The 14,922-nt window shown below is 39.9% G+C and overlaps 1 protein-coding gene across 2 annotated transcripts; it reads left to right on the top strand.

The window, feature by feature from the left end:
- The first annotated feature begins 6,815 nt into the window (after positions 1–6,815).
- SE (C2H2 zinc-finger protein SERRATE (SE)) lies at positions 6,816–14,521 on the top strand. Of its 2 annotated transcripts, none has more exons than XM_087662444.1 (12): positions 6,816–7,419; positions 8,212–8,273; positions 8,879–8,930; positions 9,019–9,093; positions 9,184–9,258; positions 11,567–11,614; positions 11,867–11,935; positions 12,163–12,948; positions 13,036–13,078; positions 13,178–13,503; positions 13,742–13,951; positions 14,062–14,521. In XM_087662444.1, the coding sequence occupies exons 1-12, from the start codon at positions 7,046–7,048 to the stop codon at positions 14,120–14,122; spliced, it is 2,181 nt and encodes a 726-aa protein (XP_087518570.1). In that variant the 5' UTR covers positions 6,816–7,045; the 3' UTR covers positions 14,123–14,521. The 2 variants fall into 2 exon arrangements, with proteins under 2 accessions (XP_087518570.1, XP_087518571.1); XM_087662445.1 differs by lacking the exon at positions 6,816–7,419 and adding an exon at positions 7,701–7,973.
- The last annotated feature ends 401 nt before the right edge of the window (positions 14,522–14,922 follow it).

The raw sequence follows: 14,922 nt of genomic DNA, 5'->3' as shown, positions 1-14,922 counted from the left end.
GAATGGCCGAGTCCGAGCGGGCCGATTCGGCCGTACGAACACTGAATGGCCGAATCTCGAATTCGGAGGGGCCGAACCGCCGAAGTCCGAATGACTCGTTCGATCGGGCCGAAGGCTGAATTTCAAAGTGTTCTGAGTGGTAGTGGGCCGAGGGCCGATTCTGGGACTCGGCCCAGAATCGCCGTTACTCGGGCACGCCGAGCGCGGCGCGTTTTCTACTGGCGCAATAATAAATCGCCCGAATCATACGATTCAGTAACGGCCTGTCATACACACCTCCAGATCAAAGCTATGGATGGAGGGGAAGAGTTGTATATACCCGGAATTACTAATAAACTCCAAAATGTAAATCGGCAATTGAATCAAACCCTCATGCCCTGTTATGACAACAGAAACCCTGATGCTTGTTTTTCTTATTTTTCTTTGTTTTTTCCTACCCTAATGCACCCAAATCACAAAGTAAATACCTACACTACTTCATTCCACAACATAAATCTCAAGAAAGCAAAAACCTACTTGCCAAGGAGATCAAATACCACCTTCAACCCCCTCCCTTCCTACCTATCTCAAGCACCGGTTTGGGGAAAGCCCTTACTTCAATGCTCGTTTCAAAGTGCGCAAGCGCTCAAGGCTTGAATCCATTGGTCCCGGCAACGGAACCAAAATGTGGGAGCTTTCGCTCTACTACCAAGACCCACGGACCGCTTATTGTTTCAAGCATTCCAAGCCAAGCACTAATGGCTACCTCTCACATAGCCGATGTGCCATCCATATTTACGGGTGTAGTGAGCTTACCTCCATGCCGTTCGAGTTACCTCCTCTCCCGTGCACTCCGGTAGCTCCATGATCCAAGTGTAGGCTTCAAGCAAGCTCCATCCTCAAGCTCCACGCTCCAAGCTCCATCACCACAAGCAAGAGAAGAGAAGAGAAGAGAAGAGAAGAAGAGAGGAGAAGATGGAGAGCTTCTCCACCCCACGGTCCCTCACCCTCACACACTCACTCCCTCACACTCTCACACTCCCTCTCTCAAGCACAAGCTCAAGCAAGGAAGAACAAGAAGAAGAAGAAGAAGAAGAGGAGAGCCACTTTTTGCCACACACAAGAATGAGCTTCTCATTCACTTTTCAACTTTATATACAAAACCCTAAATCCCTTTTGGGCGGTCATCCCCTTTTCCCTTTTTTACATGGTCGGCCGTAGCCTAGGCCCTTTTTTCCCATTGTCTTTCTATCTTCCTAGCTTTCTTCCCACCGCCCATCTACATTTACAATTTGCACGGGTGAGAGCCCCGCGCTTCTTGAATTAAAATGTGCTTGTGCTCTTTTACAAAAGTTTTGACTTGCGCTTTTCCTTGTGCGCCTTTCTTCCTTATTTGGGACTCTTCTCCTTGTGCATCTTTGTCTTCCGTTTCTCTTTGCCTTGGCCTTTGTCTTTGTCTTCTGCTTTAGCTTTTCCGGATTTTTCACCTTCGTTCGTTTGAGGGTTAACACTACCCTATTGTTACAATACTGAAATAATAGTGAAATCTACACTATTTTAAGCTCAAATCAGTCCCAAAAGCATAACCATACCATTCAGGCACCAAAATAACATCCTCAAAGCATCAAATATACATTATGGAATTTGTTGTTTGCTATCCAAACCAAAACTATTCTATTCTCTATGAAATTGAGAACAAAAAACCTCCATAAAATCAACTCTACAAGTACCCATATCTGTAGCCCTTATCGCACTCTTTGTTTCTAGCTATATAATACCTAAATCTAATATTGTATGTAAAAGTTATGGCCAAAATATGACAATGTTGTCAAGCTACCATAGTTATCGATGACTTCTATAACATGCTATATATCCACTCAAAATGGATAAAACTGTCACTCCTCCACTCAATAAGCACTCAACAAAGCCTTGGGGAGCTCCTCAATAAGTGCAAAGTAAGTTGGAACAAACCGAAAGAAGGAAAGACTCAATGCATACCTCAAGAGGAAAAAAGAATTATTGCCATGAAATCTTGAGTTAAAGCTTTGAATCTGGCTCAAGCAAAGGATGAAGAAGCTCCTCAAATGATTGGCTCTAATACCAATTAAAAGATAGAGCCCAAGTGAAAGTACACAAGTAGAAGCAAGAGCTATTGCAGAGGGAGCAAGAGAGGAAGAGAGAGAGACACCGTATGTGGAAACTCCAACAGTCACAATGTGTGATCGGCCTTCCTTTATTCAAATGCCATTGAAGTAAAGAAAGAAGTGGCAGTGATATGTGCCCACCATCTGTAGTGTACAAGTGTGTGGGTATTGTTGATGTAATGAATACATGGGCGGTTAGGCAAATGTGCCTTTGCCCCCAACACTATGTGGGATACTGTGCCGGGCTACTCTCTAAGGATAAAATAGAGGAAGATTAAAGCTAAAAATAGGAAAATTTTGGGCAAAAAAAAGGCATGCCTAAATTGAGATAAAAGAGGTATTCACAATTTTCCATCATCAAGAAATAAATTGGACTATCGAAGGAAATTCTATTCTTGCTATCCATCACCAAAAGAGGAAGATGACTGGTGTATCTAAATTTTGCTATTAAAAATTGAGGTACATAGGGCTTTTGTGTAGGCCTCCACTATCCTAAATCTCTCAGCTATTATGTATCCATTACTGTCTTGATTCAAGAGAAGTCTACATATTGCATTGATGCAAACTCGGTTCACTACTGTCTTGGAATAAAAGAGTGATGGAATGGATTGATCAAATTAAACACAATAGCTTAATACAAAGCCATAAATACATGCATGGGGGAGGTGCTCACCAGTTCATGGGCAAAGTTGTACCCAATCTTGTGTCATGCATGGTTTTCATATTTCTCTTCTCTATTGCAAAGTGTGTTGTCTTCAATTTTGAATTAATTTGTACAATTGTATGATGAAGGACCTCAATACACAAAGTTACAATTAATTGCTTGCAAGTAAAATTGTGTTTGAATATATGGATGTTTTCTACATGCTACTTTAATGTATTGAAGGAAATTTTTATTTTCTTGTATGAATGTTTGCTCTTTTTACTTTCAGGCTAATAATTGCACTTTTCTATTTTGACATCCTTGCACATTTTCCATAAGAATCGTATCGGTATAAGGCCATGAACACTACCCACTTAGACTTTAGATGTGCGTTTGTAAAAAGAATTCATACTTAGTGATGAGCATAGCTTGGGCTCTTCATTTTTTGTGATAAAAAAGTGTAGTAGCTAATACTTCCATTTGCTTAAAAGATATGAGGAAAACATAGCCTCATAAGCTTGCAAATCACTTGTAGCATGGTTGGTGGGTGTGTTGAGCAATGTTAGTAGACTAGCTAGTCCTATTTGATCACCTTCTAAATTAAGGTCGAGGACTATCATTTCTTTGGCTTGCCTACTCATACGGGAGGCTGTAGTGCTTAATAATTGTAGGATTGAAGAATTTCACAATGGATATTTTAAAGGAAATTGGAAAATTTGGATTAGTTAATTGATCACCTAATTTGTGAATCTCTCAAAGCTAATAATAAAATGTTTTTTAGGTTGTCATTTCTATTTCCTTCCAAACTTTTTCAATTTCTACTTTTGTTGTTTTGTACTAATGAGATCATAATCTAAAATATATTTATTTTAATTTATTATATTTTTTATGTACTATTATTATTTGAATTAAACATTTTAGAGATTGGATAGGCCTTATGATAAGCTTTTTCTTATCACTTGTTACACATGTAACTTAAGAACCAATCTTTTTTCTCATTTTTTCTCCATTTTTGAATTTAAAAAATAAGACACAAGTATTGATGTTTTTAATGTTGTGCTTTGCTAAAATTGATGTATTTGCTTTTATGTTTGAAGAATTCTGAGTTTGATGATGAATAAGTTTGTCTAATCAGACATGATTATTATGATTAGAGAGAAGGAAATAACTGTGAGTAAGGTGGGGGAGAAGAATTAAGTACACTGTGCCCACATGCTGGACAACACAAGGTAGTGAGCCTCATGGATGTTACTAATATCGCAACAAAAGCCAAGGAGCTACCTGGTGAAGGTGAAGTCGGAGGTAAGCATCGAATGGCTAGCAAAAAGTTTCAACTAGGAAAAAACTCATGCAAGGGGTTGGATGGCCTACTCACATTCTAGAGGATAGGCCTAGAGGGTTGTGTGGAGGCCATCTTGCAACTTGAGTCAACGCTTCTACCACTTGACTCGATGCCATGTGGTGTGCACTTACAACCCTGCTTTTGATATACCATAGCACTACATCAAGCTATAGCCACCAGTAGAGGCCCATTGAGGCCCCCACACACTAATGGAGGGACCCTTGACACTAGACCTATGGGGGGGTGCAAAAGGTAGTAACTATGTGCCATGCATCAACCTCAAGAAGACCCCTTAGACAATATAACCTATTAGTCAATTACCATGCATCTTCATGGTGGTGCACCCCATTGGTAGCAATGTGTACATAGCAACACCTTGAGTGATATGAACCAATGGCCCTATGCGTGTGGCTCCTCAAGTCCACCATGGCATTTTCTAGTTCTATCACTATATATATGCATCGAGCCTTGTCATTGCCAAGGCCTACCATTCTAGATTCCCTTCATTGTTCATTGTCATTGATCGATGATTGAATTGTAGTGGGCCATGGGTGGTTGGATTACAGTGGGGCATGGATGTGATATTAGACTATAATGAGACATGGACATGTGATGTGCTACGCGCCCCCCCCCCCCCCCCCCCCCCCCCCCATCTCTCTCTCTCATCTTGATGCTCAAGATGTTGAACCATCATGCACTATGTTGGCCAGTGGCAACAATTAGATTTACTTAATTAGCTTGCTGATGAAAAACATATTGTTTAGCTTAGCAGCAATTAGGCTATTAATTCATTATTAGATATTTATTTTAATTAATAGAAAATTTATTTTAACAAATTAGTTAATGTCATATAAGTAGTCGATGGTGTATACTAGTAGTAGTAGCTGATATATATCTTAATGTATTGTGTATAGTATTAGCATGATATATTAAACAATGTACTATATACAATATTTAAAGCGTATATCACCAATGTATTACATATTAGTTGTATATTAGCCAATGTATTATGTATAGTATTAGAAGTAGCCAGTGTGTACATTAGCCAATGTATTAGTAGTATTGATGTATTAGTTAAGCTAACATGTTATCATTAGTCAATGATTTATAGGTTACTGTCGATGTATTCTACATAGCCAATCATGTATAGTATAATATTAGGTAATTGGCTAATGGAGTTAATTACATGATAAAAGTACAAATACTTATAATAATTACATGCTAATGTTGTATGTGTTAGTTTACGTATTAAATTACTTTTACGAATTTATTATGTAATGCATTATTCCATAGAGTAATAAGTGATCATTAGTCCATGTTATAGTAAATCAAAACTAACTGGTTATTAATATATTAATAATGAAGATTATCTTAAAATATGTATTAGTGTAGTATTGTCTTAGTCCAATATTAGTAATAGCTTGTGTTAGCTACAGAGTATTATTACACATGCAACTATATGATGTTTTTATTAAAAAAAATATATATTTTTCATTGATTTGGTTTTGTAATTTGAGAAAAAAGGAAAAAAAAGAAAAAAAAACACAATTACATATAAAGACTAAGTGCCTTGCCTTTTGATGAAAGTAGGGTTACATAAATCAACATACAAGAAAAGCTAAGTGCAAAAGCACATTTACAAAAATCATCATGCAAGAAAAGCACTAGTGCCTTTAACAAAAACATTAGGGAGAAAGGACATTAATCTTGACATGACTTGTGGTATGGGAAGAGGTCAAGTGCACATCATCGAATGGAATCGTCATCAAGGAAATGAGAGGAAGTGAATGCAATGTGATTGTAATCCTCGTGAGCTTGAACAACAAGTAACCATTGCTATTCCACACTGACTATTGCATCATCACATCTTAATCATCACCACATATACCTCATGCTCCAATCTTGCATTATTTAAATTGACTTGCTTGCTCATTCAATTGTATTAATGCTCAATAGAGCATACAAATTGATTAATCTATTACACAACAACGAGGTTGGTCTTGAGCACATAAACTATTTGGATTTAACATATGCATCGCTTTGACCTAAGCACATAATAATGTCAACCATCACTTACATGGCCATAGTGAGTTGGCCACACATAAGCTTTCTAGTCATGCTCACGACACTATTTTGGGTTTTTGATGAGTAGGTAAGTAGGATAAATCATTTCAGTATTTGAGTTTTGATTTTTGTTGCACTTAGAGTAGGATAGGCTTGAGAGATCGAAGTGAAACACTTTAGGGTTCCTACTGTAAAACAAGCCCAAACAGGGCATAAACAAGGGAAAATGCATAACATGATTATCACTACCAAAGTTGGTGCTTGCTTGCTTGATGCAATCTCTTTGCCTTGATGGGGCTTTGCAAGGTGGGAGTGGAGGTCAGAGAAAAAAGAAGAAAGAGACATTTAATTAATGTTAGGTAAAGTAATTAGTTAATTGATAATTAATAAATTACATAGTATGTATAAACTATTACTGGTTGTTATTATTTTGAAAGTGAAACTAATAATTGTTGTATTTACAAATAATATAACTTGCACATTTGGTTATATCTCGTCATTGTAGGCCTTCAATTAGTAAAGAAACTATAATCTTTATACATACAATGTTTTACAAGGTTAGAATCTACCTTTTCTCTTTTTTAGGTACTTGCATTATGTAAGCCTTGCAATTTGCATTTAAAAAACACTTCCTAAGGGCGAAACCTACCTGCCAAGACGAGAGGATTCAGGAAGTGTGGAGAAATGCAGGCACAAGGGCCCTAAGGCAAGTCATCGAAAGAAAACGAAGGGCTCGTAAAGGTCTGAATCGTTTTAGGGTTATATATAGGAGGCCTCGTTGTCTCCCTGGCTATGGTTTCGTGACGCAGAAGATAGCCGGTCTGCAACCACCGCACAGAGAAAAGGAACAAAACCTTCGGTACAGACAGGAGAATGGCGGACGTACTGGACTTGCCCCCGGAGCCCCTCCCCCGCGACGAGAGACGGCGGGACAAAGTCGACGATCGGCGCAGAGACAGGGACCCTCGCGACCGCCGTGGCGACGACCGCGACGATCGGCGCAGAGACTACCACGACAGACGTAGCGATGATGACCGCCCTGGCAGCGCTCTCGGCAGGGACAGAGGCCGGGATTACAAGCGGCGGCGCAGCCCTAGTCCCCCGTCGTACATGTACAGGGACCGGGATCGCAGGGGCTCTCCTGCTCGTCGCTCCCCTTCATCATACAAACGGGTCCGGCGGGATGATTATGACGATAGAAGGGGCGCCTCACCTCGAAACGGCATGGATGATAGACATGACAGGAGGTGAGCCATGCAAGTGTTGAATGTGAAGCGTTTTCAGTTCCATTGGCTGCCATTGTACCTCCTATGTATATGATTTGGTTGAATCACAATCTCCAAGTGATGTAACTAACAGCATGTCTGGTCTGCTGTTGGGACGAGCATTCTCGTGACATATGTATTGACATTATCTAACAGTGGGCTCTGCTGTCAGACTTTATCTTCTTGCGGCACTAACTTAGTTGATGTTGGTACAGGCAGAACTGCGAAATCCCCCCTTTTGCAAGTCTTACATAATGCCAAATTTTGATGCAACTGAGGGATCGATAGATCAATAAAGCCTTATGGAAGTTCTTCATGAGTGTTAATATTCTATTTGAGTGGAGTGTAGGGAGTGTTTTTTGACAAAACTATTCAAGAGTGAAAGGTCTAGGCTTCTCAATCTTCTCAACTCGAGTCTGTTGGCAAGGATAGCAGTACTTTTGTGAGGCTTATGTGATTGAAGGTTTGAGTGCAAGTCAAAGCAGAATTGTCAGGAAAGAATGATGCTTTATGATAAGCGTGGCGATCTCGAGAAGGCAAGTAAGAGCTTGCAATTTAACACTTGGAGGTTTTATTGCCCTAGACATTCTTATTTTGCGGGGTATTTAGTGCTTTTACAAGTGATGCTCTGTTGCATTCACTCTTTTTTGCACTTCTTTTGTACTGCCTTATTATCTGCTTTCTGGTGCTCTTGCTTTTTACAGAAGCCAAAGAGCTGTAAATGGTTTTGAAATTCCACAAAAGGTGCTTGACAGAGTCGGTTGTGATGTGCAGGATTGGACGAGGGAGAAGCAACAGCTACAGTGGGGATGAAAGAGCGCATGGTAGACATCCAGGTAATATTCAATGAAGACTTAGTGGAAGGCGCTTCTCCTCATCTGTACATTTAGATAATTTTATGAAAGACAAAATATGAACCATGCAGAGTGATCTTGTCTTTCACAAGCAGAGGATGATATATGCCTCTGATTGGAGACGTGTTTGACATCGGTGCCTGGATAATCAAGTCATTGAATGTGACTGACATAAGCTACCCCAGGTCTATTCTCATCAGGCTGGATAGAATCTGCAAAATGTGGCTGACATGGCATTTACAGAAATTTCTCCTCTGTGATTATGTCAAAATCATTAGCCTTTTTTCCACCTTTTATGAAGATGGCCTAGTTTAACAAATTGCTTTTTGTCCATATTATGAACTGTTTATGCCATGAACTTTGCTTGGAAAACCTTGTATGATATGAACCTGGGCCACCTGACCAACAACCTTTTATGCTATGGATGGTCAAGCATATGATGTTGGGGGTCTCCCATGCAAGTTATGTAGATTTTGGTGTTTGAATATCCAATTCTTGTGAAAGATTATTTTTGTAGATGGTCATGTACTGCTTGAACAATCTGCTTGATGTTGTACATGCCATATGATCATGCCATATGACTGCAGATACTGGGCGTGGAGGATATGATATGGCCTATTATGATTCTGCTCCTCGCCGGTTAGTAATGATGTCTTGTTGCAGGCTATTATTGGTGCGGACTAGTTATGCTTTTGAAAGATCTCAGGAATTGCGTTTTGCAATGCAGAGAAGGATTAATGACATATAAACAGTTCATTTCTGAGTTGGAAGATGATGTGTCACCATCTGAGGCTGAACGCAGGTGTTGTAAATTATAACATTTAACTGCACAATGATAATTTGTAGTTGAAATTAGTTTATAGTGTCATTCTTTTGGGCTGTTTGTTGCCAGATACGAAGAATACAAGAACGAGTTCATCTCAACTCAGAAAAAAGCTTATTTTGAGCAGAACAAACATGAAGACTGGTGAGTAGAGCAACAGGCTACTAAGCCTTTTAAGGCAGTTAGGATTGAGAAGAATTAGTTGGATGGTGATTGCCTATATTTGCGATTCTGGGATCTGATTGCCTGAAGTGGAAACTTGTTCTATCATTTTCAAGTAGATAAGTCCTCTTAGAAAGGGTGATATTGAGTGTCTGTAGCTGCTGATTTGTAAATTTTAGCTATTGAGATCAGTTTTCTAGATTTTAAGTTTATGGTTGCTGGATCACAGGGGTAAGTACACATGCAGCATTCACAAGTGGGTGCTATCCCCTCCAGACATTGGCCTGGTTTGGGAAGAGCTGGATGACCCTTGCATATGATGAGATACTAGCAACAATACAGATGACACCGCCAATTCCCATCTGTTCTGCCTCCCATTGCGTAGTCATGACTCATAGGGAAGTCGTTGCCTCCCCTTGGTTCCCCATCTGCATTTTGTCTGCTATTTGAGCATGCCTCCAACGTTTCGAGTATTTTTGATTGAGTTTGGTTAGGGCATTCCATAGACCTCTTGGTCAACATCTTGAGACCCTCCCAACTTTTCAAGTGTCAAAACTCTTCAAAGACTTACTTCTAAACTGAGTACTGTTGTGAAGATCTGACAATGCAGTTGAAAAGTTGGTTCAAATCAGGATGTTGTCGATCCATCTCTTATGAAGATGGGTAAGTCAAAGCTGCCCATTGAAAGGGAGCTAGCTACTGGAAGGGATGGACAAAACATTGGAAACATAAATTTCTTTGATAGTAGATTCTGATTGCCATTTAGGTGCTTCATCTCAAATGGATTTTTAAATGCTACTCAAAGATTCAGCTGCTGCTTCTGCCATTTTAGATCTAGGGGCAGTTGAAAGTTGGTTTGAATAGTTTTGTTGATCCATTTCCTACTAAGGTGGATAAGACAAAATTTCTTTTAGGGTAGATTCTGATTGCCATTTAGGAGCTTCACCTCAAAACGGATTCTTTAATGCTACTCTAAGAATCAGCTGCTTTTTCTGCCATCTCAGATCTAGGGGCTTTTTAAAGGCGCATTTGAGGCCCAAGCTGTCTTGTGGCATTGTACTCTTTAGGCTGATACTCTCCTCAAAAATGGCTGGCAAGTTGGGGCTGAAATGTACCTTGTTTCTGCAGAAATGGGCTTGATAAAAGGGGGTGGTGTGAGGATGACTATTGTTGTTAAGTCCTTTGTGCTAATCACTAATTGACTCAAAACTGAAGCCAAGTGTGTTTAAGCTCACAGAATGTCCAAAATACTGTTGAATTACATTTAAAAAGTTGACACGTGGGCTATCTAGAAATCAATATAAATTTTTTACTCAGTCTTGAGCTCCAAGCTACTGCTCTGACCTGTCCATGTTGGTTTACATCGACTAGAAAGAACACATTGACTTATTGTAATGATGCCTTGAACCTAATAGCCTGTGTTTCCAGTGAACCAAACCTTTGTAATTTTTTGCATTGTCTTTTTCTATTACATGGTATGATTGCCTTAGGCAACGATGCAATGCTCTTTCATTTAGAACTTCTTGATTATCATGGGAAAACTCTTTTTGCAAGATTTAAGCAACTGACTTGTGTGACATGGGAATGGAAAAGTGGGAAAAATGTGCAATAGAGACTTCCAAGTACACAAGTGCTAGAAATTGAGGGCAAGCCCTTCTACTATCCACAGTTTAAGGTCAAATGAGAGGTTCACCTTGAGGGTGATTGGGTGGCCAATTAAATTATCAATCTCCAATTTTAGATGTATGCTGTTTCATAAGTTTCTCACATCAGCTTCAAAGAAGTGTTGAAAAGCTCTCTTACAATGAATATATAGTTACCATGGATGGTATTGTGCTCCTATGCTATGAGAGAGGCAAATACCCCTTCACTTTCGGACTTGGGAGGTCAATTTCGCCATATGCTTCTATCATCAAATTTTCACAGTACATTTAGGGGCTAGGACAGGGTGGCCATAAAGCAAAACTTTTATATCCTTCAACTTTCGCAGAGGGGCTCTTTGTGTATGAGAAAGGGGACTGGAGGTTGAGGCTTTATTCTAACATCTGCAAAATTCGGATCATGAATTTCTGCTCTTCTGAACCTTCCTGCTGAAACCTGCTGGCGTTTGATTTGGATTGTCGTTGCTTTTTCTTTGTAACTAGCATAAATTTTAGGTGATAGTTTTGATTCCTATCCTTCTACATGATAAGTGTTTTGATTCCTTTCTTTCTGTTCATTGATTCAAGCTTCGCAAGGATGTCCACTTGGCTTCTTTAGTTTTATATGCTGATGCTGTGTAAATTGGCAGGTTGCGTGAGAAATATGATCCTTCTTGTTTAGAAGCAGTTATACAAAGGTAAATTGTTGTGCTGTTTTAACCGTTTGTCTACCAGTAGGGTTGATATGTGAGCTTCTTGAGTTTAGAGTCTGAATAGTCTCATGTTACATGTTTCAAGCTACCTCAACTATGGTATTTTTACCCTGGAAGTAGCTGTATCCCACTGAACATGGCAATCTCCAGAGTAAAAATACCATAGTAAAACCTGGCTTGACATCTTCAGTTGTTAGTAAAGGGGGTTGTGTCTTGACTCTTGCTAGTGGTGGCCAGGAGGAACGAAGCATGCAAAGTGGCTGCTAGCGAGTTCATGGCAGAGTTGGAGTCTGGCTCTCTTGACACGTACGTATTTTTTGTGATGTGAATTTAAACTTAGGAACAAGACTAAGAATATATTGATCAAACTACATTGTTTGGTGGTTTCATTGAATGGATAAATGAAGTTCAAAACTTAAAATACTCTGTTTATTCAGTCTTATGTCTCTGAGAACGTATCTAAATTTGGAAGTACATCCTCCTTTGAAGGTAAATGTTTTGAGATGTACTGGTTTGGGTTTTTTTTTGTACAGAAGCCCTAGTTTTGTTGGGAATAGTATGCAAGAAGGACATGCATCTGGTGAAGATGCTGAAGATACTCGGAGGAGGAGAAATGGGCGAGGTCCTGCCAAAGAGCAGGAAACTGATACTGCTCCAAAGGTACCTGCAATATCCTCAGAACCGAGGAGGATAGCAAGGGATATAGAACAAGCTCGTGCACTCGTAAGGAAGCTGGATAGTGAGAAAGGCATTGAGAGAAACATACTTACAGGGGATTTTGACAAGTCCGAAGGGGAGAAAGCCCTAAGTAGTGGTGGTATGAATCCAATTGTCATAGTTAGAGGTTCAAATCAGGTGAAGGGCTATGAAGGGGTTGAGCTGCTTGATGTTGTGTTGACATACTTGTGGCGTATACACTACGTTGACTACTATGGCTCTCTAGAGTACAAGGAACAACCCAAGGCCCTACGGCATGTAAGAACAGAAGGGAAGACTAATGAAGATTCTGCACTCTCAAGCGAATGGGAGAAGAAGGTTGACTCAACCTGGCAAGCACGACTCCAGGGGCAAGATCCTTTGGAAAAGATGCTAGCAAAAGAAAAGGTTGAAGCTGCTACTACTCAAGCTTTGGAACCCCTTGTGCGTAAAATCAAAGATGAAAAATATGGATGGAAGTATGGGTGTGGAGCTAAAAGTTGTACTAAGCTTTTCCATGGTCCTGAATTTGTACATAAGCATTTGAAACTTAAGCATCCAGAACTTGTCAGTGAACTTGCTGTTAAAGTCCAGGAAGAACTTTACTTTGAGAACTACATGAGGTTGGTGTCAAATCTATCTGATGTCTGGATCTGTCTTGTAAACTGCAAAGGTCAATGAAAGTTTCTGATCAATTTTTTGAATATCAGTGACCCAGATGCACCTGGATCTACACCAGTTATGGCTTCACAGGTTTGAATGCTGGATGATTTTCATTTATACACCTATTCTCCATCCTATTTTTGGTTTATTAGTAAGTAATAATTACATGCTGATTCTTGAGAGATGCAGAATGATAGATCCCGCAGATTGAAGAGGCCTGGTACTGCTGAGGAAGCTGGTGGGCGATTGGTTCGAGACCTGGATCGAGGTCGGGGAAGTGGTAGAGCAAGCAACAAGCCCGACAGAGTGCAGGATGATGACAGGAATGACAGAGACAATGATAATTCACCTTCTCATGATTATCAAGCAGGAGCCTCTTTCGATGGACCATTTGAAGGAAGGAGTGATCCTATGGTCTTTGATCCATATGGTGGACCAGGGATGCGAGGGCTTCCTCCGTTTGGTGGGGATATGGGCATGCCACCTCCAGTTTTAATGCCTGTTCCTGGTGCTGGGTAAGTTGGATTGGAAGTAACCAGAGAGACTCTTGCTATTAGAGATCTACCTCCAATGATGAGAGTTTCTGATCTTCATGTCCTGCATGCAGTGAAAGAACACGTAAAAATTTTGAGTTACTTCCTGATATTTTCATTTATCATGTGATTGCAGGATCTCTTGATTTCTCTCTGTTGAAAATACTGATGGAATGTTTCATGCAAGTTGCATCTTGAACTTAACCATAAATTTTTGCAGACCACTTGGGCCATTTGTGCCTGCACCTCCGGAGGTTGCAATGCGGCTGTGGAGAGAACAAGGAGGGGCTGGACCATTTCATCCAGGCATGTATGATGGTCCTTTTGATGGTGAAGGTTCTCGTGGCAGCCGAAAGCGATCAGGTCCACCAGGTGGTGGCATTCTTCCTTTCCCAACTCTTCGCCAGGACTCTAGACGAGCTCTTCGAAGGTTCGCAGCTGGTCTAATATGCTCGTAAATATGCTTTAGGATAATTGGGGCTTCCGAGTTGTTACTCTTTATGCTTTCTGTAACCTGATCGGTCTTTGTATTTTTCACAGCTATCGTGACCTGGATGCACCTGAAGATGAAGTGACTGTGATTGACTATAGAAGCTTGTGAGCTAGCAGCTGATGCTATTTTCAGCAGCTAGAATGTAGGAAGACTTTTTAAAGATGTTATGAAACTCTTAGCCCCTGAGCAGAAGTCAAGCTGTTTTAGGTTAGGCAGGCTGCTGCTCCTTGTAACTTTTTATTGGAAAGATAGCCAGCTTTGCTTTGATACTCAACTATCCTATGATGTGAACCTCAAAGGCCTGGGCTGAAGGCCAGGTTGTTTTTGTCACTTCATTCTATCTGCCGGCTATTATGAAGTACTTGCTTGCTAAGTGCTCACAGACATTCCGAAGATAACTGTGATTTGTACCAAGTGTACTGAGTTTTTGGCATGCATTCTATATTTGGTTTTAGATGATAGATGATAAATGGAAGATATATAGTCTACTCACCCTTTTGTTTTCTACATCTATTGTGCTTGTCAATTCCATGGGCTTAACTTTTTGGATCTACTTTGTCATTAGTTGTTGTGTTGTGTCTTCTATGATCACCTTGTTAATTTTTAGGCTTCAAATCCTTACATCATGATTTTAGTTATTGTGTTATGTCTTCTATGATCACCTTGTTAATTTTTAGGCTTCAAATCCTTACATCATGATTATAGTAGTGAATGTGCATTTGTCAAATATTTGTTGTATCTTCTTACTTTGGCATGGACTTGAACTTCCAAACTTGGAAGTGTGATCCTCCTTGGCTTCTACTTTGTAATTATGTGAAGAGAAGGGGGAGAAAAGAGAGAGAGAGAGGAAGTTGTACTATCATCCTTTTAGACACATCAAAGGCACAAATATTAAAGTTCTCATTTAC

The sequence above is a fragment of the Lygodium microphyllum genome, chromosome 22 (assembly GCF_053477565.2).
Source record: "Lygodium microphyllum isolate KBCC chromosome 22, Lygodium_microphyllum_v1.1.10, whole genome shotgun sequence".
Lineage (NCBI taxonomy): Eukaryota > Viridiplantae > Streptophyta > Polypodiopsida > Schizaeales > Lygodiaceae > Lygodium > Lygodium microphyllum.
The sequence above is the reverse complement of the archived record's forward strand: the minus strand, read 5'-3'. Positions and strand labels throughout refer to the sequence as shown.

Excerpts from the sequence above, each read along its gene's own strand:
- SE (XM_087662444.1), top strand. The coding sequence starts at position 7,046 with ATGGCGGACGTACTGGACTTGCCCCCGGAGCCCCTCCCCCGCGACGAG. Across the intron at positions 11,615-11,866 it reads TTAGAAGCAGTTATACAAAG|GAGGAACGAAGCATGCAAAG; the intron begins GTAAATTGTTGT and ends AGTGGTGGCCAG. Across the intron at positions 12,949-13,035 it reads TACTTTGAGAACTACATGAG|TGACCCAGATGCACCTGGAT; the intron begins GTTGGTGTCAAA and ends TTTGAATATCAG.